The sequence below is a fragment of the Tigriopus californicus genome, chromosome 1 (genome assembly GCF_007210705.1).
Source record: "Tigriopus californicus strain San Diego chromosome 1, Tcal_SD_v2.1, whole genome shotgun sequence".
Taxonomy (NCBI): Eukaryota; Metazoa; Arthropoda; class Copepoda; order Harpacticoida; family Harpacticidae; genus Tigriopus; species Tigriopus californicus.
The window spans coordinates 8,284,102-8,310,177 of record NC_081440.1 but is presented as its reverse complement, the minus strand read 5'-3'; the positions used below and the strand labels follow the sequence as shown (position 1 = coordinate 8,310,177).

At 42.6% G+C, this 26,076-nt stretch overlaps 5 protein-coding genes across 7 annotated transcripts; 3 read left to right on the top strand and 2 right to left on the bottom strand.

The window, feature by feature from the left end:
- The first annotated feature begins 631 nt into the window (after window positions 1-631).
- Window positions 632-2,629, top strand: LOC131876859 (NADH dehydrogenase [ubiquinone] 1 alpha subcomplex subunit 6-like). The gene is made up of 3 exons (XM_059222372.1): window positions 632-790; window positions 1,589-1,795; window positions 2,416-2,629. Exons 1-3 carry the CDS (start codon window positions 719-721, stop codon window positions 2,545-2,547), a joined length of 411 nt encoding a protein of 136 aa, XP_059078355.1. The 5' UTR covers window positions 632-718; the 3' UTR covers window positions 2,548-2,629.
- On the bottom strand, window positions 2,249-3,464 carry LOC131876839 (josephin-like protein). Of its 3 annotated transcripts, none has more exons than XM_059222348.1 (3): window positions 3,195-3,464; window positions 2,932-3,121; window positions 2,249-2,863 (listed from the first exon to the last, which is right to left on the bottom strand). In XM_059222348.1, the coding sequence occupies exons 1-3, from the start codon at window positions 3,455-3,457 to the stop codon at window positions 2,765-2,767; spliced, it is 552 nt and encodes a 183-aa protein (XP_059078331.1). In that variant the 5' UTR covers window positions 3,458-3,464; the 3' UTR covers window positions 2,249-2,764. The 3 variants fall into 3 exon arrangements, with proteins under 3 accessions (XP_059078331.1, XP_059078339.1, XP_059078347.1); XM_059222356.1 differs by having other exon boundaries at window positions 2,249-2,844; XM_059222364.1 differs by having other exon boundaries at window positions 2,249-2,819.
- A 12-nt stretch (window positions 3,465-3,476) lies between these two features.
- On the bottom strand, window positions 3,477-6,111 carry LOC131893659 (heterogeneous nuclear ribonucleoprotein A1, A2/B1 homolog). Its single transcript, XM_059243766.1, has one exon. It carries the CDS (start codon window positions 5,437-5,439, stop codon window positions 3,613-3,615), a length of 1,827 nt encoding a protein of 608 aa, XP_059099749.1. The 5' UTR covers window positions 5,440-6,111; the 3' UTR covers window positions 3,477-3,612.
- Window positions 6,112-13,173: 7,062 nt separating this feature from the next.
- Window positions 13,174-16,555, top strand: LOC131876799 (methanethiol oxidase-like). Its single transcript, XM_059222292.1, has 6 exons — window positions 13,174-13,468; window positions 13,691-14,076; window positions 14,718-14,987; window positions 15,054-15,336; window positions 15,421-15,566; window positions 16,149-16,555. The coding sequence occupies exons 1-6, from the start codon at window positions 13,310-13,312 to the stop codon at window positions 16,312-16,314; spliced, it is 1,410 nt and encodes a 469-aa protein (XP_059078275.1). The 5' UTR covers window positions 13,174-13,309; the 3' UTR covers window positions 16,315-16,555.
- Window positions 16,556-19,881: 3,326 nt separating this feature from the next.
- On the top strand, window positions 19,882-23,350 carry LOC131893649 (zinc finger protein 43-like). Its single transcript, XM_059243754.1, has 2 exons — window positions 19,882-21,939; window positions 22,039-23,350. The coding sequence occupies exons 1-2, from the start codon at window positions 20,813-20,815 to the stop codon at window positions 22,808-22,810; spliced, it is 1,899 nt and encodes a 632-aa protein (XP_059099737.1). The 5' UTR covers window positions 19,882-20,812; the 3' UTR covers window positions 22,811-23,350.
- Window positions 23,351-26,076: the final 2,726 nt, after the last annotated feature.

The window sequence follows — 26,076 nt, the reverse complement described above, 5'->3', positions numbered from 1 at the left end:
TAAGAGATAAAACGTCCTGATCAGGTGAAAGAAGGGTACTCCAGCTATAACGAGACAAATTGCCAATTTGTGTAATATCTTTCTCCAATCAAGCTAAAGGTGAACCCTGGCAATGTAACCAATCTTGTTATGCCAGACCAAGATTATTCTTTTGGTTTTGGATGAGCTTTCAAGTTCAAAGTTGAGTTTTAGTGGAACCTCAGTTTTGTGGTTCACTTGACATTAAACTGAAACTTTTGATAATGGTAAACCAGGATTTTCATACTTTGAGTAAAAAGGTGCCTTCAGATATAGCACCATGGAGGGTCTGAAGTGGTGTTCTATCAAATATGTTTATGCTTGGTGGACGGTTCCCAAATGTACCTTAATCTTATTATAAGGTGTTTTGTTTTTAACTTGTACCATCTCCCATTCGTGCTAAGCATTAGCCATAGATTTCTAGACACTGGATGTTGGACAACCGACCACTCGGTTGGTAAAACATTTCTAAGGCTGGTCTCCTAGGAATTGATCACAAACCGGTTTATTCGACTGTTTAGCGGTCGTCCGCCCGACATCCAATGTCTAGAAATCTACAAACCAATCAGAATAAATGTCATGGCCAGAGTGTGAACCAAACAAACGTCAGGGTTGCAAACTCAACCTCCAAATTCCGTGTCTGTAAAAAAATAGGAGCATACATATAGATAGAACGAGTGGTCTCGCTGTTGTTCTTCTGATGTGTTCTGAATCACAGGGAGCTTGGACGAACAACATGGCTGCTCGACAAACGGCTCGAATCACACGGGAGGTAAGGAAATGAAGGGCCCGGGTAGCCTCATCAATCGTCAGAGATCGATAGATTGATAAGTAGATCGATTGAGACATGGCCCAGACAGGATGGACCGCCGCCTTCCATCCACGGAGCGGGTGACACTAGCCATGGATGGCCCCCCGACTTGACCATAATAGTCATTCAAAATCCATGATGACCCCGTGCCACAATGTCAGGATATTCATAAAACGGCTGGATATTGAAATAATCCAACCCAATCGGGCAACTTATGAGGCCCACGCCAAGAAGCCCGAGGGGATGGAGGACAATGGCCTCAAACCCAACCCAAGCAACTGACTGACTGACTGACTGACTGACTGACCGGCATTGTATCGGGCTAGTCGAACACGCCCATTGCATCAAATCAAAGCAGGAGTGCCCGCTCTGTCTCATGGCTCATACCTCTGAGCATTGGCGAATATTTGCCAGCCAGGATATTATTATGTCTGGACTCTGAACCTACAGTCACGTGAAATCGATATGTGATGGCCGAGTCCGACCGAAAAATTCAAACTTAATCCAATGAATAGCTCTGTGGGGATAGCGACGATGATGGGTAAAACGGATATCATTCGAAAGATAGTCTTAGAACTATGCCTTGTGACCGAGGTAGTTCGTATTAATAGTCTTATGTGTCACGGGAGGGGAGCTGGCTCACTTATTGGGGTGGAGTGACTACTCCTGAGGTTCGCGCCGGTTCAACCACGATTAAGCCGAAAGACGACATACCGCTTGGATTCATAATTTCATGGATGGATTTGTCATTGAATAAAGGTGCGCCCATTGCTGTCCTTGGATAATCACGAAGCCCGCCTCCGCGTCTTGGGTCTCTATCGGGCCTGGTTCCGTCAGATTCCCTACATGGTACGGCAGTACTCGCTCATCGTGGATGAGGACATGGCCCGGGCCAAACTGAGGCAAAAGTTCATGGAGCACGCCCACGTCCAGGACATTCGCGTCATTGACATGCTCGTTGTCAAGGTAAGTCGGTCTTCTTTCAAACAGGGTTCACCCGTCTACATAGACCGCTTATCGATGGTTAATGGACCTGAACCCGCCAGCTCGAACAGTGTTCAGAGTTGGTTTAATCGGCGCTCTGGACGACAGTCTTTAACTTGGATCGAAACACGGGCATTATAAATCAAAAAAGTTTGAGTAAACATTAGTACATAGTGTTATTTCCTCAAAGCATGAAAACTGCCATCATATTGAAAGGCTTAAAGATCATGTCCGTCATTGACAATCGGCCAGTAAACAGAAGACCGTATTTTTTCTTGGGTAGAAGAAGAGTAATTCAGTCCACCGCCACCGACTTTGGATAACTCAGATACAGTATTTTTGATGGTCGTTAGGTTCATTTGTTGTCAATTGATTTATCAAAAGAACCATTGTAATCTTAATGAGCAATTGGCATATGAGCAAGTCCAATAAATGTTTATCCGAAGATGCCACACATGTATTCCTTGTCATGCAAACCTTTTACAAACCTGACATAATCAACTTCTGCCTCAGTTAAATGTGTCATTTCAGATATCTCGGGCTTGTTTCCGTCACTGTTGATTGGGCGTATGTGCTATCAGTGATGTGTATTTTCTTTCTAGGGTCAGCAAGATCTTAAGGAGGTGGCCGAGAATTGGGCCATGCCTACGCACATTATCTCCAAGTTCTTCAAAGTGACAGTCGACGATCGGCCCAAGGATTTCATGTCCAAGTTCTTGTCCGGCCAAGATTAAGTCCCCCACAACGGCCACCAACCGTCACCAGAGTCTATTAGTTCCGTTAAATGTATGCCAATAAACTTGAGTTCAACACCAAGCACGCTTTACAACCCTTGGCCGTTTCGTGTCCATAACCGATGATGAGCCATCCATTCAGTCATGTATTTCAAAGTGGGCTAGGTCCCTGTATCGTTGAACTTATAAGTGATGGTCCTGTTAGGTTTGCAGTTCTTCAGTCGAGAATACAACCAATACCTCCGTGGACGGGTCTCCAATCATGGCTTGACCTATGTGAGCACGCAGTCCAGAAACCTAAATCCAGTGAGAAGATCTGAACATTGCGCCGATTGCTTATTGGCGACCCCAACCATTTAGGCCGCGACTAGAACGAGCTCTTACCTCGCCCAAACGCTGAGGTTCCTTTGCGTTAGAATCCAGTAACACATATTCGTTAAATGATTCGAAATACTTAATCGCCACCCAATGGCGCTGGTTTCCTGGCCAATTGATCCAGCCGAACAATTTGAAGGCACTGGGTATGTTCATAATGTATCCGAACACGCCATTGACGGGCAGTTCCTCAATGGGTCTGTAAAATGAGTTTGATTACGTTTACGGTTTACTGCTTGATCCTCCAAGTAAGACAATGGTCAAAATCTCACCGCCGTTTGTCAAACCACTGAACGTTCATGTTCCTTTGACTTAAAGCAGCCATTATAACGTTCACATCGTAGTTGCCCAATCCTATCCAAGACTTGTGAGGGTTAAAAAAGTGGGAAGGATTTAGCGACAAGCATATCTGGTTCAATTGCGCTTGGCTGAATGCTCGGCTGTCTTGGAATAGATTGTTCAATACATGTACAGCGCATAATTGAAGACGTTGATGTTCCAAGTAAAGCTGAGAGGTCTCCTCTTCCAAAGCCATGGTGCGGAGCCGTTCACTACTTGAAATCAAAAGGTACACACCATATTTATAAGAGGCAAACGTTTCGTACGACACAGCAGTGCCGAGTTTTGGGCTTTATTACTTAGAGAAGAAAACACAGACCACAAATGCATTCATGATTCAATTTTGAGTGTCTACCAACGTGCACCACCCCCACCAGCACCTCCACCCGAACCTCCACTCATGTATCCGTATCCTCCACCTTCAACGGGAGCTGCAGGTCTAGATCCTCCACGACCATTTCTGTCATAGGGTGCAGCATTACGATTGTAATAAGAACCGAAGCTATTTCGCATCGGACCTCCAGCATCTCTACTAGCGCCGCCTGCCATTGAATCGCCATAACTTCCTCCACCATAAGAAGAGCCTGCACCATACGAAGAACCTCCTCCGTACGTAGAACCTCCTCCTCCGTAGGCCGACCCACCGCCGCCATAAGAACTTCCTCCTCCTCTAGCTTCACGAGGTGCGCCGTAACCATCGTCCATCCATGGCGTGGCAGCGGGCTGACCCCAACCAACAGCCTGACTTTCCCAAGAGTTTCCTCCTCCTCCTCCTCCTCCAGCACTACCTCCTCCTGCTGATTGCCAAGGGCTGGGTTGGGCTCGGGCGGGTCGATCCCAAGGACTGCTAACCTCACGCGGCCCAAAGGGACCGGGAGCAAAGCTATCTCTGTCCCCACCGCCCCGGGAATAGCCTCCACGGCTCTCATAACCGTGGTGCCTTTGTCCGGCCCAAGGCGCGGGCGGCCGGTCTCGAGGGTATCGGTAGTCGTCTCGTTCGCCTCGGGGGGGCTCATCGCGCATGTGCATCTCGGATTTGCTAACGGCCCGCTTTACGTCAAGACGTCGACCTTTGAGCATGTGCCGCGACTTGAGAAGAAGCTTGTCTACTGGATCGTAGTCGTCGAATTCTACAAAGCCAAAGCCGCGTTTTTTGCCAGTCGATTTGACCACGCGATGCTCAGCCGAAATGACATGGCCAAACTGCCCGAAGTATTCACGGAGCACGTCATCGGTGATGGCGTCGCTCAAACCACCCACAAAGACCTTGTTAACGGTTTGGCCGTCATCCCCTCGGTCGACTTCTTCACGAGGAGTGGCTCGCTTGACCTCAATTTTGGTACCATCCAGAGTATGTGGTCGTTGGGCCTGACACTCGTCGACCATGGCGGCGGTGGCGTAGGTCACAAAACCGAAACCGCGAGAACGTTTCGTGTCCCGGAACTTCATGACCACGGAATCGACAATCTGGCCAAATTGGCTGAAGTAGTCCTTCAATCCTTCATCCGAAGTGCCATAATCCAATCCGCCGATAAAAAGCTTCCGCTGGCATTCTGGCTCTTTGCCCGGCGGCCGTTGATCTCCGTCCATGCCTTCGTCATCCTCATCTTCGTGTCGGCGACCTCTTCGTCCAGCGCCGGGTCCACTGGCCTCTTCGCGTGGTGTGGCCCGTTTCGTTTCGATGACAACTCCATCGATGGTATGGGGTTTGGCCTGAAAGCATTGGTTGGCTTCTTGGCTGGAGGCGAACGTCACAAACCCGAAGCCACGGGATCGCTTGGTATCGGGAAAACGCATAACCACCACATCTTTCAACGTGCCGAAGGTGGCGAAATATTCGCGCAAGGCCTCTTCGCGGGTACCATAATCTAATCCGCCCAGAAAGAGTTTGCGTTTTTGCTCGGGTTCCTCATCTTCGGATCGTCCGCCGGAATTGGTTTGATCGTGGCCATTGGCTGACCTTTTGTCAACCGAATCCGTGGGCGGATGATCACCACCCTCTTGCTCACTTTCGTCCTGCTGAGCCGGTTGCGACTCCGTCCCCGCTTCCCCTGCTCCTTCTCCATCTGCCGCTTGATGCATGGCTGTCTGATTCTCGTCCTCCTGTTGTCGTTGTTGTTCTGCTTCTTGAGTGGTCTGCCCCGCCTCCGTTTGATTTCCTTCCTCCGGATTACTCATGATGCCTGCCTGCCTGCCTGCTTGCCAGATGCTGCTGCTGCTGTCTCACCTTCTTTCCTTTTTCTTTCTTTCTTTCTTTCTCTCTTTCCTTGGACCTCGTGCGCTACTCCCTCAAATGAGCTCTGTTGGACTGTCTGTTGGTCTGTCTGTTGGTCTGTCTCACGGCAGAGAACGAAGAGTTCTCCAAGCTTTTGTTTCTGCCTCGCACTCGACCACCTCTAAAGGAATGTATGAATGAATGGTTGGCTGGAGTGGATGTGAATGAATACTCAATTAATCGCGGACTAACGCGATGCCGGTCTGATGGGCGGGACCTTTCCTCTGGACATGAACGTGCTTAAAATCTTCACTTCGATACGCTTCAGCTTTGGCTTCTGCTTCCTGGATTCCTGGCTGGCTTCTCTGTCTCTCTGCGGTTTGGGGAACACTCAATCCTTCCTCCTGGGTCTGCTGCAGCCTCTGCTCTTTTGGATCGCCACTACCCAGATCTAAACGCTAGGGGTGGGNGGGGGATTGAGCTTGGCCGTGGACACCGCTAAATGTAGCTTCAAATGCGGCTCCAAATTCAAGCCCGATTCAGCTTCAGAACACTCGATCGCGTCGGACGGAGTGGACGGTCAACGTGACTGGCGGGCACTAGGCTGAGAACTGCGCGAGGGTTGACCAAGAATGGACGGCTGACAATTTTCGAATGCTACTGAATGCCCTATTAGCCAAGTTCGGAGCAAGGCTGGACCAGGCGCCTGCCACACCGGAGCGACCACAGATATCTACAGATCCGACATATTGCTCTACTTACTACAGATATGCGATCAAATAAATAACCGTGGCAGGTTGCGACTGGGGCTACCAATTTACATTTTCAACGGCATGTGACATCACAAGCGGAATATTGCAAACCCTTTAGTTAGTCCCAAAACGTAACCCTGATTTTTTCTTCGATCAAACCAGGGTTGCTTTTGGGATCAAACCTAACCTTTTACGTTACGTTGGAAACGGCTAGTGCTTTGGCTTTCTTAGCTTTCTAGCCATTCTGATTTTGAAAATTTATCTAATCCGTCCATACTAGTCATTGGACAAAATTTGCAGCTGATGGGAGCAACAACGTTGTGTCCAATCACTGGTTAAAGCGCCTCACCACATTGATTTGAGTTCAATGAGGATCAGAATAACTCACCAAACATTAGCCAAAATCTTTGTTATTGAGTTACAAAAAAGCATTCAGAGCCAATGTTTAATATGATTAATAACAAAGCATATCTTGTTTGATGGTGCAATAAAACTCCTTCAAATGGATGAAGCATTAATGAGCAAATGAGCAGAGAAGGCAAACCTACTACACCAGGCCCGCCCTCATAAATACAATCCTTATGTATGCTAATAAGTTTCAGATAGATAATGCGCAAGCTCCTATTCTCGTTTGAAATGTGTATTTTCTATAAGTACCCATGCTTAGTAAGTTCGTTTTCAAAACAAGTTCTGTTACATAGTCTGCAATAGATCTGAGTGATTACTCCACTGATTGATGAGGGGGCAACCGCCTCCTGAGCACTTGAGGCTCGGAACTTTGAGAAAGATTGTTCCTACTAGCCTTCTAGTTCCGACTAAAGATGCTTAAAATAGAAAGATTAACAAAGGTCAGCTGATTCTCCTTCTCTGATTAAACAATTTTTCTCTCAGGTACCTTATTCTTATTGGTTGAGGGTTTTCAAAGGCTGCCGTTATGTATAGTTCTCTCCTACCCAAAAAGCACCATCACTTGCTGAGTTGAGGTAAAATTGTGAACCCTGCTAAGGTACTTCAGTGTGATTATTATTTTTATTTGTTTGCGTGTTTGAGATTTGAAGAGTCAAATGTCAAAATCAAAAAAAGTTCAATGGACACTCCAATTGTCCATTTTGCACCATGTTAGGACTAGCCGATGTTATGCTGCTTTATGTGATTACCTGACTACAATGGAAGAAGGCCAATCCAGAAATTTAATTTGTGCAGACAACGTCATTTTCATGGGCACAATTTTTGATGCTCAAGTTGATAACTTTGTCCAAAAATATCGACGTGATAAGACATTTCTGTAGAAGAAACGGCCACATCATCGAACCGGGTTGAATTAAAATATATCCTCGACAATTTCGCCATGGCTATCCCAGAAAGACGGCTCTGGTAACTCTGTGGGAGCACAGAGCAACTGGCGCTGGCAATGGCCTGTGATAAGGGCCGGCCGGCTGGGCCAAGGTGACCAAATCTTGAGTTCAGGATAACCTTTGGAATTAGTTACGACCTGAGACCTTCGCAGTTGAGTCATCCAAGACTATGAAAACCATGAACAATCAGTTTTAAGATGAAACTGCTCATTCACACTTGTATCAAACGAACCGTGTAAGAAGATCAATATCAAGTATATTCTTTTCTCAAAAATCTTAGATTTCTTCAGTCGTTGCGAAGTGAGATTTTGAATACGTTTAACGAACTCCGTATAGGGCTTGTCAAGTGAACGCGTTCATGCACAACTGACGTTATTCCATGGAGTCAAATCAAAGACAACATGCCCAACCACGCTGCATTATGCATGCATTGAATTTTGACATTTATTCCATTTTACTTGCTTGTCGAAGCAAATAGCATTGTGGTATTGATTCAATTTTATAGTGCGTTCACCGATTAACACCAAACATGTTCATATTGTTGGGTCTTGTAACACAGCTCACTCAAAATCCCTCGATTATTGAAAATTCAATTTTATAAATAGTGCGAGTTGACTGTTATGTTTGTCGTAGTTCTCCCTCACAAAAATGCCCAAAATCAGGGTGCTGAACCACATTTTTCCTTGAATTTCATTCACTTGACATGCTCTATTGCCAATATGTTCCCTCTCCTAGTAAAAGAAAGTTTTTGGTACAACAAATCAGAAGCTTAGCAACGATCTGTGATGTTCTCAGATTTTGGCGATTTTGACCCTAGGCTTGTGGCTCTAAACTCTGGGATGTGACAGTTAGGGTTCGGACAAGCTGAGGTGCTCGCAAGTTACCCGAGTAGTAAGTTTGCTGGGAATCAGCCAGGACACACCAAAACCAGACTTACACACTTTATCCAATTCAGGTGACAACTGGATGGAGTCGATCAAGGGGACGGGGAACCGGGGACTCGGATGCAGGGTTAAGGTCAATGAGTTTGAGAAAATATGTCGGAATAGGACTTGTCAAGTGAACGCCGTTCATGAACAACTGACGTTATTCCATGGAGTAAAATCAAAGACAACATGCTCAGCCAATCCGCACCGTGCATGCATTGAATTTTGACATTAATTTCATTTTACTTGCTTGTCAAAGCAAATAGCATTGTGGTATTGAGGCAATTGGATAGTGCGAATTACCGAATTACGCAAAACATGTTCACTTAGTTGGGTTTTGTAACACAGCTCACTCAAAATCACTTGATTATTGAAAATTCAATGGGCGGATAGTGCGAGTTGACTGTTATGTTTGTCCTAGTTCTCCCTCCCCAAAATGCCTAAAATGCCCAAAATCAGGGCGCCGGATTGGCATAAGACTGTCTGGAATGATTGGATTTGAATATCATGATTTCTGTCAAAATGCTGTATTTAACCTTTATCATGGATTGGAGCAAGTTGGCCAACTGTTTTGTAGGAATGAAACATTTATGGCATCATGATGGGGCTCCAATTGCAATTTTCAGCCATGTGGAACAAGATTCTCTTCAGGCTGACTTCCAGAGAAGTTGGTATTAACATGATTAGGTTAAAGGTGCAATCACATTGCCCACATTAAACTGCGTTATTGGAATATTGAAAAAAAAATTCAAACAACATGCTCCAAAGCACGGATTACGGTATTTCCCATAATGAATGACTATTTTTAACAATTGTCCAGTGCAATATTTTTTTCCAAAAAATGAAAGCCCTACTCTATCCACAACAATTTACCAACAGAGCTGATAGTATTTGGACAATTCCGAGTGCACTCAAGTCTTTTGCTGGATTTTGGAGAAATTTTGTCAGAAAACGGGATTTACTCCCATCATGAATTGGCCATGTAGAAGCAGCACTTGAATGATGATTTCACTATCTTTGTTTTGCTTAGTAGAAACAAGATGAGTAATTTTGCTTAACTTGAGCTCAGTAAAACACTCAAGTCCATATTCAGAAGTCCAGCAAAGAATTAACGAAATTGCTCCAATATTAAGTGCTAATATTCAAACTCAACCCTCTGCATGCAACACACTCAGACTTATTTAGTAGCATTACCATGAGGCTAATCGGAAATAAGTAACAGTGAACACCTTTCACATATGAATTGGTTCAGTACCTCTTGGCTTTGTTGAAAATATGTGTGACCATAAAATATGTAAGAGCTAGAGACTGAAGGATCTAGTAAAAGCCAAATGGCTGTTAATCACATTCACAAGGACAAGTCAAGGTTTAGGGAAAAGTTAGTTTTCAGTTAGAAAGTTTAGATGTTCATTTATCCATTAATTCATTTGTTTAAGTATTTAAATTGTTAGCTTGAATATTGAATTGCAGGGCGGGAGCAACAAAATCACAGTAATTAGTTCATATTTTTAGGAATCCATTACAATTAAAAAGGGGTTATTATAACGACCCAAAAATCCAAAAAGAACGTGTTACTTATTTCATTTTTTGATCTCTAAAGGGACTTTAACTATTATAATTTTATCCCTGAAATTAGCAGGAAACTTTCAACTATTGGGGCAAATATCACAATCACCAATCACAAGCCAAATTGTTTCGGATTCTGCTTTAAGCTACAAGTACATGTGGTTCATGTTTGAGAATCTTTGTCGCTTCGTAAATTTTTGCCAGATGGGAAAAATAGCCATTTCATTTATCAGGTGTAGAAGTTTGGTCATGATTAGGAAATTGTCTAACAGTATAACTGGAACTGTAATCTGTTCTTTAATGAGAAACGATTAATAGCTCCAATTCCGCACCTCTCCAATCAATCTTGCCAACAATGCCAAGTTGGCCTGGAGTGGGTTTCAACCAGGAAATGATATTTTTGAGTGGGAAGCATGCAAAGGAAAGTAAATATTATTGGGTGGCGATTAAAATCTTTACTTTGCTTAAAAGGTAAAAGCACAGTTCTATCTTCGAAAAGTAGCAAAAACTGGCTTAGGCTCTAAGGACGTTTGAATGTTAATCTGGCATTAAACAAGGAAAAATCAAGCCTAATCAACATTAATCCAATTCAACAATTGAATTAAGTCAAGCAAGAATTTCTTATGCAATTCTGCAGGTTATTGAGGTACTAGCGAGCCATGAATCAGTTGATGTAGTTTATCTCGACTTTGCCAAGGCCTGTGACAAGGTAGATCATGGTCTTTTAATTAACAGTCATCTTCATTGCTCCGCTTCAGAAGCTTGGTAGTAGTAATGTCAGTATCTCTTCCTATGCTGATTATACAAAATTGGTAGTTGGTAGGAATGGTCAGAATTCCGCTTGTTTGGTAGAGGTCCTAGACCAAATCTACTACTGGGTTGCTGCGAGTAACATGGCACTGAATGGAATGAAATTCCGCTCAATGACCTTTGGGTCGACGCCATTAGACACTCCACTATTAGATGATGAAGGTAAGGACATTGAGCAGGTCTCATCCATGAAGGATTTAGGTGTAGTCCTCCAAGATAATGGAAAGTTCGATGAGCATATCCAGTTGAAAGTTGGTAAGGCTTTTCAAACATGTGGTTGGATATATCGCACGTTTAAGTCCAGAGATAGCATCAGGATGCTAACTCTGTACAAGTCGATTGTTCAGCCACATCTTGAATATGCCTCTCCCATTTGGGCTCCAATTAGTTCAGCAGGTTTGCAAAAGCTCGAGCAGGTCCAAAGATGTTTTACTAGGAACATTGAAGATATGAGAGAGCTCTCGTATTGGGAGAGGCTAGAAAGGTTGGGATTGTACAGTACTCAGAGAAGGTACGAAAGGTATCTGATATTGTACGTTTTCAAAAGCATTCATGAGCTTTGTCCCAACCCAGGATTTAGGGTCAATTGTAGTTACCGTAGAGGCTTAATGTGCGTTTTGAGAGCACCTTCAAGCCCTCGATAGTCCAGGCTAGTTAAACAATGAAGTCCAACTCTCTTCTTTCTCGGGCTCCTTCATTGTTCAACTTGCTGCCTTCAAATATTCGTAGGGCGCATTTAGGCGTTGATCCAGTAGCAGGATTTCAGTCAGGCTTGGACAAGTTTTTGACAAAAAATTCCCGATCAACCTTATATTTAAGGGTTAGCCAGATCAGCCATCTCTTATTCGTTGATCGATCAAATAATATATATAAATAAAGTTAAGTAAAATGAATACATTTCTCGTAAGGCAAGGAACTACGCAAAAAACCGTATGGTTTGTTTAACATTGAATTTTCAATCCCTTATTTTTGATTACATATGCGTAGAAATAGTCTACTTTGATTTTGCTTCTTTCGCTCTTTCGCTCTTTCCAATTTTCTTGATTTTGATCTATCATTTAAAGTTTTTTTAGGACAGTTTAAACGTCACCTTTTTCTAGGTGGTTGGTTTACATTATTGCTCAACCAGACAATTGATAAAAATTGCAGTATCACTTGCAGAACTTGGAGCAGCAAGTTCATGACACTCGTAGGCCAACATTGACGTTGACCTTAAGCATTTGGTTGTAAATTTTGCAATTTTATCACTATTTCCTCGTCAGTTATTAGGATTGCATCAAAATTGCCGTAGTAAACAAACGACGTCTTGAAAGCTACTTTGGAGTTGAAATAAAGAAGCGAGTAATTTAGGTTTCCTCATTAATCTTTTCGATTTGAAAAGGAATTGCGGTTCCGCTTTCAAAAAGGATTACATGACTGTAATTTGTTTTCTTGCGATGCCGTTCCTACTGCTCTTTGAATAATATTGCAGTCATAGCGTATCTTCCTTCAGCTCTTAAACCTTTGCAAAGAGAAAATCTCCCTCAGAAACAAGCCTAAGCTTGTCATGGCCAAGCCATGATGGCATGTTCTGGTAGAAAAATTTAGGTTAAAGGTGCTTGTGGACACATTGCTAGATCTTGCAATGTGCGAACTTAGAGTAGATACACGAGAAACGGCAAATTCCCTATCAATCGCTAAATAGATGTATTACATTTTTTCCATCCATTATACTCATACAAATTGCTTTCCACTCCCTTCTTTAATGAATGTAATATTTAGTAAAATTTCGTACAAGGAACTCCAACTTTTGGTTCCTCAAGGCCATTTAAAATGTCAGATTATGTGAAAAGCAATGTTGGCTTTGCCCCTTTTTGAACATGAAAGTGGACCGGTCTGAAAAAGGGGTTGAATGAAGGTATATCAATGTATTCTTTGTTGCATGGTCATCGTAACAATATCATTTTGATTGTGTCAACTTTCATTCAATCAGAAGAGGGTTAGGCTGCTTTTCAAGAATTTTGGCTTTATTTTTTACTAGCATGTTTACTTTCTATTTTAGTACCGATGTCAACCAAAAGTCTGGTTGCAAGTCACAAGTTTGGCATTATTCATATAATCAATGGAATTCATAAACACCTTGTGGGTCTCCTTCTAATGGTTCCATTACACTGTATAGCTATGACCAAAAGGGTAACTCTATCAACCACTCTTCGATCAAAGAAGAAAATGAACTTTTCATTTTCACCTGAACAGAGCACGTCAAAGTGCGACTGTGTACTTTGTTCGAGGCCCAGCATCTCGACTGTACGAGTCAACCAAGGCAAAACCCATCCTCATTTGTTCATCAACGCCACGAAATATTAGTTGCATTTCGCCTTTGGACTCGATCAGTTGCGTCTTATCGTAACTGCAGTCATAACATACGCAAGCAGAAAGCAAACTATGACTTGCCGTGGACCAGGCTACGCTTCGCCGTTAAAGGCATTTAAATCCGGAGCCGTGGAAAAAATCGTATACATTCCTTGCATCGTTCCAGATGGAAGCCGATCCGATTATTTGGTGACCGTAGACGTTGATCCCAACAGCCCCAACTACTCTAAGGTATGTTTTTCTCAATCTCACTCAATCTAGGAGGACGAGCTCATAAAGATCAAACAATAATCACAAAATATAGAAAAAAAACTTGGGGCCTTGGGCCTTGCGTTTTGAGCATCCTCTCATGCTTTGCACACTTGACCGACTTCGAGGTTCGGACAACTGATTTCAATGCCCTGTATGACCGTTGAATCTTTTGCTCAACATCTACGATGTTACAAAATTTAGGTCATTCATCGATTGATGATGCCAAATCAGGGTGATGAGCTACACCACAGCGGATGGAACGCCTGCTCTAGCTGCCATGATGACCCCAAAAGATCCCGAAAATATCTGATCTTGCCGAGCCTTAATACCAATCGCATCTACGTGGTGGACGTTTTGAGCGACCCTTTAGCTCCTAAGATTTTCAAAGCAGTGGAACCCGAGAGTTTATTGGCCCGCCAATGCTCTGCTCCGCATACTACACATTGCTTGGCTGATGGGAACATCATGATATCAACCATGGGGAATGGCGTTGAAGGAGAAGCCAAAGGGGATTTCATACTTCTAGATGGCCAAACATTCGAGGTGGCAGACACGTACACTGTCGGCGAAGATCGAGCAGCGTTTGGGTAAGAGGAGGACAAAACTAAGTATTTCAAAAAGCAGATAATAACTAATTTTTTTATGGCTGATGATAGTTGAATGAATGAGTATGACGGTTTTTTATGCTTACGGGAATGCCCCGAAAAGGTTGGGCATGTTTACAAATAACCCAAATAAACGCCTTTTTCGTCTTACTTACGAAATGACAAATAAGTGCTGCAATAGACTTTAGCATCAAAACGTAAAGTTTTATTACAAAATTGATATTATGAAATCGTCAGAACCTGCATGCATGTTCAAATTGTTCCATCAAAGCAATTTCAAATTTTAAAAAGATGATCCAAACAGAAGAAGACCTTAAAAGTACCAAGTGTACTTGAATTGAAAATGATATGACTTTCAATGTTTGCTTTTGTTCCTTGTGCTGATAAAGCGTCGGTTTAATCAAGACTCACATTCCATTTGACAAAAACGTTATATTGAAAGACATACAGGTGGTGTAGGTTGAGTGTTCTTGTAAAAATGTGGGTATTTTTTTGTTCTGTTTTTCCATTAATCTGTTCAAAATACTTGTTAACTGATAATCAAAATGCAAATTTCATTGATATAGGTATTTTGGGGAGTCCAGGAAAATTGAATGTAATGTTGTTATTACGTCATTTTTCAGATATGATTTTTGGTATCAACCTTATCACAATGTGATGATCAGCACTGAATATGGAGCACCCAAATTCTTCATGAAAGGATTTGATCCGGCTCATGTCCAGGATCAAGGCTATGGCCGGTTTCTCAATATCTTCAATTGGTCTGAGCGGAAGCTTACTCAGAAACTTGATCTTGGGCCCGATGGATTTCTTCCCTTAGAAGTTAGATTTCTTCATGATCCTAAAGCGGATCAGGGTTTTGTGGGATGTGCTTTGAATGCCAACGTATTTCGGTAATTTGCCAATTGATAAGAGATCCCTGTATGCCCTGATTATAACACACTTAGGTCCCATTCTAGTTTCTTCAAAACCAACGAAGGCACGTGGGACGCCGAAAAGGTGATAGACGTTCCAGCTAAGACGGTGTCTAACTGGATCCTGCCCGAGATGCCGGGTATCATGACTGATATCATCATATCTATGGATGACAAGTTTTTGTATTTCTCCAATTGGATTCACGGGGATATTCGTCAATATGACATTTCTGACACTCGTAAACCGAAACTGGTTGGCCAAATTTTTCTTGGTGGGTCAATCGTGAATGGTGGAAAAGTTATCGTGACCAAAGATGAGGAATTAACGGTAAGTTTTAAGTGGTTTGTGGGATGAATCTCACCACGAGCTGATGAGGTGTATGGCTAACCTGTAAATTGAACTTGACTTCAGGATCAACCCGAGGCAGTGAAAATAAAGGGCAAAGAGTGCAGGGGTGGGCCGCAAATGCTGCAATTGAGTCTGGATGGTAAACGTTTGTATGTCACTACGTCTCTCTTGAGCGCTTGGGATAAGCAGTTCTATCCGGAGATGGTCAGGTAAGAAATTTATGCAATTCCCCATTGACCAACTATCACTTTTGTTTGATAAGGTAAGATAATTGACGGTCGAAATCCCAACGCGTTAACGTTATTGTCTCGTGAGATAGGGAAACTTTGGAAAAATTGACACAGTACATGCTGGACAATATCATTTTCTCATTTCACTTGAAAAATAGTTGAAAAGGTCATAAAAGAAAAGTAATGCGGAAAAGGATTATCACCTCTGTGATCAGATGTTTTTTGAATTGCTATTACTTTATCTTTTATTAATTTATTTAGAATAAATCAAATCTGTTTGCCAACATGTTTCAGATGTACTTTCAAGAACTCTCTTAGATGGCCAATCTAGCCCTTTATTATCGAGGGAAAATGTTTTGAAGCATTTTTTTACTCTTCAAACAGACTAAAATTAGTGGCTGGTTTTGTGCTCTCTCTGCCAATTGTTGAAAAAGGACCCCAAGATAGTTGATAAAAACATGACTATGTAGACATGATAGAAACGACACAAATTGGCAAAATTTAGTATTAAGATGAACATATGTCAATGAAAAAAGTGATTTCTTCTTTGCGTTTCAACAGGAAAGGAGGGATGTTTTATCAAGTGGACGTGGATACCGATCAAGGTGGGCTGTGTTTGAACCCGGAGTTCTTGATTGACTTTGGCGATGAACCTGACGGTCCTGTGTTGGCCCATGAAGTCCGCTATCCCGGCGGAGATTGTACCTCGGACATTTATGTGGCCTAAGTGAATTCAGACATGGCTAATCCAATTCACACTCATCGTAATTTTCATTCAATTCCATGGATTTGATATGAACTCACGAATTCCCTTACAAATTAGGTTTTAATTTATTTTTTTATTACGTTATATATCAGATTTTTGTATCGTTTTGATTTGCTTTATTCCTTTCACCTTTCGGTAATGACTCATATACACTTGACTAATTTCTTTGAACGGAAATAGAATACATGTGTTATAAAACTTATGTTTAAACTAGTATATGCACTTTTTCAAGGTTCGTTATCACCTGAGCGTCCTACAAAATCCGTTAGACAAGGTTAAGACTAGAGTAGGCAATGAGGAAAACGAAGCAGTAATGGCGCCCTCTACCAGCTTTCAGAGGTAGGCTCCAAGACACGCAAGCGGCATTTTTGCTAGGCATGATAACTGATGGTAGGAATGATGGATGATGATGCAAGAAGTCTCGAGCGCCACCAGCAGGGACCAGGTAGGCCGCGCTCCCTAGATTTTAGCTTTCGTTCGTTTGTTCATTCTGAGGCCAAAGCTAGTGCATCATAGATCATATCGACATTATGTGCTCTGTGTATGTAGAGTGTATGCTTCGACCAACATACGAATATCTCATATTATTTGAGCACAATGCAAGAAACCAAGATTCTGTCATTGGTAATGGATGACGGGCAAATATTATAGGGACGTAAAAAGACAAGCAACACGTCCAGGTAGAAACGCTTTAATTTTTTCAAAATTTGATGAAAAGCGTTTTATATTTTTGGCGGCCCCGATGCCCAAGACACGGCTAGTCTATTGGAAACACCTGTCATACATTAATTCCAAGTCATGTGGGTACTTCTGAAATCACAAAAACGGAAAATGTTCTTATTCAAACAATGAGTCAATTCTAGCTTTTGTTAACTACAAACTTAACGTTAATAACATATTCATCAACAACTGAAATTTGGCTACCATTTGCTCTGATCAATTCTGTTATGATTTAGTTCATCTTTGATACATGTTTTTGATTGAGCACAACATTCTTTATTTATTTTTTTTCCCAAGTCCAAAAGGGACCAACATGCGTGAAGGAAAAGCTTGTGGTCAATCAGTGTAAAACTTTACAAATTTCATTACAATTCTGTCTAATAGTTTTCCTTGATCCATCTTGTTTTTTCTTCTATGATTTGAGCTGTCAGTTGTTGTTCGGGTGACAAGCCCTCTAGTCGGGTCGGTTCATATTAAGCTCTCGGGAGAGAGCCATCACATTGATTCCCTGCCAGTGGAGCAGGGATAAGAAATTGATAAAAGCCGTTTTCTATCATCTGGTAGAAACTGGTCCAAAATTAGTGGCGGAAAATGGCAAAATATAGAAACATTTGTTTCATTCTAAATCATTGTTTTCTAGTATTTATGATCACTTCTGTTCATTTTTAAGCCTACCTATATGTACCTTTGACACATACACATGGGTGTTCTGTATCGAATGTGAGATACAATTACTAAACGTCACTGGAGTGTGACCTAAACTGTTTTTAAGTCAAAATGACGACAATTGCATTTAAAAAAGTTATATTGCATTCAATATCATTTTGATGACAGAAAAAACTGTAATTGTTGTGACTAGGCATTGGATACTGCAAGTGGTCTATGGATACTGTTATCAATTCAATCAAACCATCAAACAGTATAAATATCAATATTTGAGGAACATTTTGCATTTCAGTCAAGGCTACACCAATATGCTTTTTAGCAAAGGACACTTGAAAAACTTATCCAACCCATAGGAATGATATGATCCTTCTTGTCTTTGACATTTTTTAGAATCAAGATCAGCCATTCTTGACCAACTCCCATCAATTTCTGCCATTTTTGCCACTTTCTGCCATATTCTGCCATTTTCTGCAACTTTTGGCAGAAAATGGCAGAAATTTGATCAATCTCGATTTTTCCCATTGCTGCAGTAAAGGCATAGCTTTGAATCATTTTGAACACTTTGGTGCTCTACAATCAGGGTACCTGGCCAATCCACTTCCATTGTATTGGTAGGTTTCAAATGCTCATGGGATCAAATAAATAATTGCAGGAGGTTACTCAGAGGGTAAAACGTTTACATTTTCAATTGTTTATGACACCACTAGTGGCATGAAGGAAATCCTTTGGTCTACCTCAAAATGTAACCCAGGCTTTCCTATTTTAGACCGGGGTTGCCTTAATGTTCAAACTTGGCTTTTTATGATACATTGGAATCATTTGGTGCCCTTACTTTCCAAGTTTTCAGTGTAGATGGGGGCTTCTAGGTCGCACGCAACCCTGCGGCTGCTCAGTTGCCGGGATCTTACACATATTGATCCCAATATCTTGCCATTTTGTTAAAAGGTCTGCCAAAACCTTGAAAAAGTTAATATGAAGAAAAATTCATGGTCAAGCAGCCACCACTCTTGTAAGCATAGCAGGCTTGGCTACAAGATCTTCCTTCCCCTTCTTTGAAATTTTGGGAAATTTGGTTAATTTGTTTGTATTGCTACTGTTGAGTACTACATTTTTCAGCTGACAGTCACAACAACAGCTGTCTCCCCTGACAAATCTCTTGCCTGAATTGCGCAGGCAGGTCCCGTAAGATTGGGATGTCTTAAAAAATTGTCAACTGTCTGACTTTGTCAAGTCCGGCACTAAACTTACAAGTCAAGTTGATATGTAAATTTGATGTCTATCTGAGAAACAAGTAAGGGGCAGGCTCCAACCGACCTGAACATTGTGGCATGCATTAAGAGGATGGCAGATGCCAAGGCACCAAGCATACCGACTGTTAATTGACTGGGCCCGGCCATGGACAAGGAGACGCAGAAGGGGGATGACACCAGGGTAGTTGTTCAAAGTGTCAACCCCCTGAGCCGGATTAGCAGCTCTGTTGCACTTTGTTTGAAAAATCAAACAAATGGGGGCTGTGCAAGGCTCAATCTAGATTTAACTAAAGTCAAAGAATAAACCACATTATGAAGGTCTAATTGAACAGACTACCCATAAATAAACCAAATCCTGGCATGATGAAGAAAGCAATAGTGTTTGGTCACGCTTCTCAAAGCAAGTTCTGATCGCTCGCTCAAAGCTCTGAGCTGGCTCCTCCTTCTATTTCCATGGGGAGGACAGACACGCACTTGTGTCTAACCAGTGTCAGAGCAAAGGCATGCACTCTTCCAGGGATAAACGTTATTCTCCACCGATTAGTTGTCGGCGGTGCTCATTTTTAAATTGGTGACAAACTGTTAGAAAGGTTTGGAGAGAGAGTTTAAGGGCTATTAATATCGTGTTAGGTTAGGTTGGGTTAGGTTAGGTAAGGTTAGGTTAGGTTTGATAAGGTTAGGTTAAGTTTAAAAAAGTAGCACCGCCAACTAATCGGTGGAGAATAACGTTTACCCTCTTCCAGGCTGACAGTGCCGTTGCCTGCACTTGACTCCGCATAATGTTACTCAAGATTACCACCTTGAAAATGGAGCTCGGCAATTTCCAGTTGGACTTTCAGCGTGGCTCACGCAACCTCTCGAACTACTAGCTATCAACTCGATCCCAGCTGCCACAGCCAGATTGGTGATCAACGTTTACAAGAGTATCGCTTCTTCACCAAGAGCTTTCGGTTCATCCAATTGCCGCCGGCAGAATGGAGGGATGACTGCTTTCAGGCCTCGGCCTCCTTGATCCTTCTTTCTCTTGGTTGGACCTAGAGGGCTTGTCTAGGCCTCTAGTTGGAACCCAGTGCTTTGGATTGAACTAGCCCTCTAGATTGAACCAACCATGCATGATCGAGCCGGCCGGCGCACAGAGTGCAAACAGTACACACAGCGACAAATATCAAGCACTCTGCCTGTCGGACTGAATTTCGAGCTTTTCCTTCTTCTGGCTCGGCCCTAGGGGCTTACCCCGATTTCGTATGTAGTACCATAAAAATTGAAAGAAGCAGCCTGCCAAGTTGCTACTTGCCCACGTGCATGCGTTTATGCATGCGTTCGTGCGTTGCCCTTCCTTTGGTGCTGATTGACTAGTCACGGACGGACTCACGGCAGGTCATTCAAGCATTGGAAGTGCCACAGCCAAGCCTTCAAGAGTCTAGCCAATGGCCAATCCATCCATTAAAGATGACACAATGACATGGACTGACAACACTCGATAGGGGGGACATCATCGTCCACAAAAGGCTGAGAGCCTCGGCCGAGCCCCAAAGCTCGGGTCATTGAAGTGGAAGAAATTGAAGGGCCCCAGCCGACCCGCATCGGATTCATCGGATCTGGTCGGTTGAAACTCGTGCTTGGGTTGTGCTAAACCCCGGCTGTGTAGGTTCCAATTGAGTCTTGATGGCGAGTTGGGTAAATCACCCAGCGACAACGATGAACGACCGAATGTGGCCCGCCTAACAGGTTCTCGCGTTTTGTTGCTTGAAGTTACATGTAACCCGCTTCACCTGTAACGACGTGTAAGTGTGACGGGCGTACATCCCGGTCGCCGGCTTATCATGGGGTCTGATAGCCCGTGCGCTAAGGCCTTGGCAGCTTCTAACTTGTGCCGCTTGCTTGATGAGCAACGCCTCCTGAAATCCTCGTTCTGTGACGTGATTCTCAAGTGCGGGCCTGAGACCAGCTACGCTCATAGTGCTGTTTTGGGTGCGGCCTCGGGCTTCTTCGATAAGATTCTATTGCACATGATCGACCGCAATGAGATCAAGCCCGGCATTCACGGCATCAAACTCATTCAGCTCGAGGTGGATGATCTCTTTGTGGGCACGGAGCATTTGTTCCAAGATATTATTTCATTCCTGTACACGGGCGTAAAAGGCGATCGTCTGAATGACGAGATTATATCCGCTTTGCATCACAAGCTCGAACTCCATCCTCAAAAGATGGCTCCAAACTCACAGTCGACTCAGGGTCGGACGCATCCGCCGCCGGGTCTATCACCGTCGAGTGGTTCGTTTAGTCAGCCATCCGAACTCACATCACAACCCCCAGGCCCTTCTAAAGAGGTGACAACCATGGCCGACACTTCGGCCACATTTTTCACTTCAGCCTCCACGCCAACCTCGCACTTGGGCCTCCTCGACTGGAAAGATCTCTGCGGCGAGGTGATCACGGCAGTTCCATCAATAAGCCTCAATTCAGGTCATACCAATGTCGAGTGCGAAAAGGCGTTGGAGACTGGAGAGATGGATCTGGCGGCTGCGGCTGTGTCGTCTCTGGATGAAGCCAAGTTCAGCAAGGTCAACGATGTAAAAATGGACGTGTCTTTTTGTCATAAATGTGACCTTTTATTCATCTCCAAAGAGGAGTTTCTGATACATCGTCAAATGAATTGCACGCGTAAGTTCTCCTGCAAATCTTGTGGGCTCTTGTTCACGAGAGTGCAATCGCTGCTCGAGCACTTGGTGGAAGTTCGTCATGGCGAATCGATTTGCTCGATATGCCACTATGCAGCCACAACAAGTGCGGCTATGGACAGCCACTTGCAAAATCATATGAAAGTTACCAAGAAGCCGTATTTTTGCCTTCAATGCGAATCCCGATTTCCAACTCGAAGTGCTCTCATTCAACACTTGCCCAAGCATTCAAATGAAACTCCATTCATCTGCAATGTTTGCACAAAAGGGTAAGTGATGAATGGGATTGTTTGTAATATTCATACTTCCACATAATCTTTCACTGACAATTGCTTTCAAGTTCAAAGGTGATTTCATTTCTTTCTCAGGTTTAAATGGAAACAAGCGTTGTCGGCACACATGGTGACCCACTCAACAGCCAAGCGACATTCATGTTCGATTTGCGATTTCTCCACCTCTCATACCTCGATTTTTAAGAGTCACCAGCGTCTGCACAATGGCATGACCTTGAAATGCGATTTGGATGGATGCACCTTTGAAACGACCCGGAAATACAATTTCGATCAACACAAACTGACACATTCTAAGGAGAAACTCCATCAGTGTGAGGTTTGTGGAAAGTCCTTTAGCCTGGTCAAGAACATGCGTCGTCATGCCCGTCAGCATGATGAACAGGCCAAGAAGCAACGCTGTCCGGCCCCTGATTGTCGCTTTGAAACATTAAGAACCGACAAGTATGTTCTTCATAAGAAGAAATGCCCTTTCCTAAACCCCGGCCTTGGTGACGATCAACAAACCCATACCGCTCATTTGGAGCCCTCGTCTCTAGGGAAAACTAATAGCCGGATTTCTCATCCGCCTCAAAAGGCTGTAGTGTTGAATAATCTGTTCAACACTGTGAATCCTCCAAACAAAACGGTCATCCAAACACTGCCCCTTATCATAAACGATGATTCGAACCCACTAGACACTGCCAGTCTAGATGTGACAATTCAAGATATGCTCAAGTTGTCAGAAAATCTGGTATTGGAATTAGATTCCACCATAACTGTTAAGCAAGAAACTGCCCTCTCGTCGTATGTTGAGGCCAAAATGGACCAGGCGCTCTCCAGTACAACTGATTTGATTAAACATGAGTAGTAGCCACCAAAGCCCTTTGTCAGTTAAATTGACGTGCACACTCACATTTACAACCAAGACTAATGAAAAGACTAATTCCATACTAATTTTGGAGATATTTGCCCCCAATACAAAAAAAAAAAACAAATTGTTGGAACTTGGGAGGATAACTTCCAAAACTTTAAACTGGATATGGATCATTGTGTTTACTAAAACAAAACTGAACCCAGTTATTTCTTTCACTTGAAACAGCTTTAAAAGTATTTGATGGCTAGTTTGGTTAAAAATCAAAAGCTGTCGTGAATTTTATGTTTTCAAGTTCTAATCGAGTAGTCTTTCATGGAGCTAGGCTCGTACATGTTCGAGTAAAAGTAATCGATAAGGAATAGGTTTTTCACATACTAGTTGTCATGGAATCTGTACTAAGTGCATCTTTTTTTTACCCGAGATCTCTGCTTTATCCGAGCACAGAGGTCAGACTTCGTTGATATCTTCCTCATCTTGAATGTGTCGCTCGTCTTTCAGTGTTTTGGAAATATACGTGTATCTTCTCGACCAACATTTCAGTGTATTCGCTTTGCTCCATCCAAAAGCACAGGTCGAGATCACGTCCAAATGTTTGAAACCAGGGGGAGCAAAGGAGATGTCCCAACAAAGCTCAAAGCTGCATGGCGTGGCACTGAAGTTACGGGTCGAACAAAACGCCTTGCAAAGGTACATAACCATGTCTTGCTTTCCTTTTCTGGTATTGAAACCTACTCTCCAATACCACTTGAACCTGATATTGATGGAAAGCTTCATATAAGGATTAATAACTAACTAAGATTAATATACTAAAAATTTCGTCAGGTTGACCAGATTCAAGGGAAGACCCTTTAATTTCGGAAGTTATAGGAAAGCAATTTGAAACTTAGCTACCTTTTTGGGCCTGTCTAATGTACAGAGGTTTTAATTTGGTAATCTAGCTTCTTGTACCTTAAATTCTAGATCTGTTTATCAAACAATGCCCACCTCTGTGGATTTCGCGATCTTGTCTTTGGGTCACCCTGGTTTCTAGCTACTCTCCCCCACGTGACCTCTAACCGCCAAAAATACTCTCGACCTATGCCGATATTATCTTCAAAATCAAAAGTTTGAATGCATATCTACGGGTGTGCGGAAATGTGATATTGCTCATTTATATGGTTTTTCATTTGAATTACTGACGTTTTTTCATTGATTTTATTTAATTGCGAAGTTCGGCGAGACCCTAACCTTCCGTTTGCGCTATTCCAGATAATTTTGGCTTCAAAAAACAAACGAATCAAATCATTATGAATGAACTTAGGAAAAACGTTGGATTTCAGCTAGAGATCAGCCAGGGCTTAGATATGCCCGAGATCAGTTTCAGGGATATGGTAAAGAGGGATTTGGGATTACGGAGCCTTGTTCGAGGTCGAGCTATTGAGGCAGCCGAACTGAGTTTTTTTAATTTTTGCGGTCTTTTACAACAGTCAGTTTTAGAAAAAAGACTCTTCTTGGGAAATTCTAAGAAAATATGAATTTACCTGTCCGGACTCGAGTCCCTTCTAAAAGACACACGTCCGACCAATTTCTCCAAAATCGAATAAAAGACTTGAGTGCACTCGGACTTGAGTCCGGTCTCGCCCCAGCACTACTCTTGATACTCTCCTCAAGAGCCTTGAAAATGTCGTCTGGCTTGGGCCCTTGCTTCAATGTGGGCCTAGATAGAATAATCCAACGGGTCCACATCGGGCAAGGAGGTGTGCCTAGAGGACTAGCCCTCCAGGTGTGCCTAATGCTTTTTCAAAAAATCCAGAATAGCTATTTATTCAACAGCGGGGCTTTCTTTGCGTGTAAGGTACTTCATAGATTTCGAGACACTGGATGTCGGATGACTGACCACTCGGTTGGCTAGACAGCACAATGAACCAGTTTGTGATCAATTCCCAGGAAACCATCCATTGTACTGTTTTACCAGCCAAGTGATCAGTCACCCGACATCCAGTGTCTAGAAATATATAGGCACCATCCTGCCTCCAGACAAAATATTCCCCAAAGTCAGTGCTAGCCCAAGGCAAGATGTGATGGTCAAGGAGGTCAATGCAGGAGGCAGCATTGAGCCTCTTTTTCTTGTCAAGGTAGAAGGGAGGGCAGATAAGACCAGTGGTGGAAACCCTACCCAGAACCATGACACCTGCTGAGGTTTCTGTACAAAAGTTGTGCTTAACATTGGCAGGTACTTCACTGATGTCTTTGTCACAGACATAGTAGTTATAGGGATTAAAGAGTGCTCTTAAAACGCACATTAAACCTCCAGAGTCACTGGATTTCCCCCTAAAACTTGGATTGGGACAAAGCTCATGAATGCTTTTGAAAACGTACAGTATCAGATACCGTTTTACCTCCTTTGAATACTGTATGCTCCCAATATTTCAAGGCTCTCCCAATGTCAGAGCTCTCTCATACCTTTGATGTTCCTAGTAAAAGATCTTTGGACCTACTCAACCTTCTACAAACCATGCTGAACTAGTTGTTGCCCAAATGGGCAAGGCATATTCAAGATGTGGTTGACAATTTACTTGTTCAGAGTTTACATTATGATTGATGTTGATGATTTATTTGGGGCCTTGTTAAAAAACATATGTATAAATTTAGGTAAAAGTAAAACATATAAAAATGGATTAAAGAGGTATTCCCCAAGTCATTTCCTTGAGCCATTTGGCTTGTTTTCAGGGTATCATTATACTATCTCTGGACTTAAATGTGGGATATATCCAACCACATGATTGAAAAGCATTGCCAACTTTCAACTGGATATGCTCATCTAAATTTCCATTATTTAGGAGGACCTAAATTCTTTGTGGAAGATACCTGATCACTAGGGCATGTAAAAACATTGCACTAAAAATGAACAAGTCTTTAAATTATATTCAATTGAAAAAGATGCAAGTATTAAAATAAATATTTATCACTGAAATGCATAAATATACAACTAGGACTTCGCATTTCTGTTTTTAGAAATAAACATTTGCCTTTGAGCTTGGCCTGACAGTAGTTTTTGCTTCATTTGCATACTGAAGTCCTCAAGATGGAGAACAAAATATAACTCCAGTGTGACTAAATTGTTAGCTTCCTCAGGATGATTTGACCTAAGAAGAAGCTAGTGAATCAATGCCCACCTTGCTAAGTAGATTTTGCACCAATCAATCAATGTTCAACCTTTCCTCTTATTTGAGGGCAACTTGGAGTGATTTTCAGGAATTTTCCTATGTTCTTAAACAAAT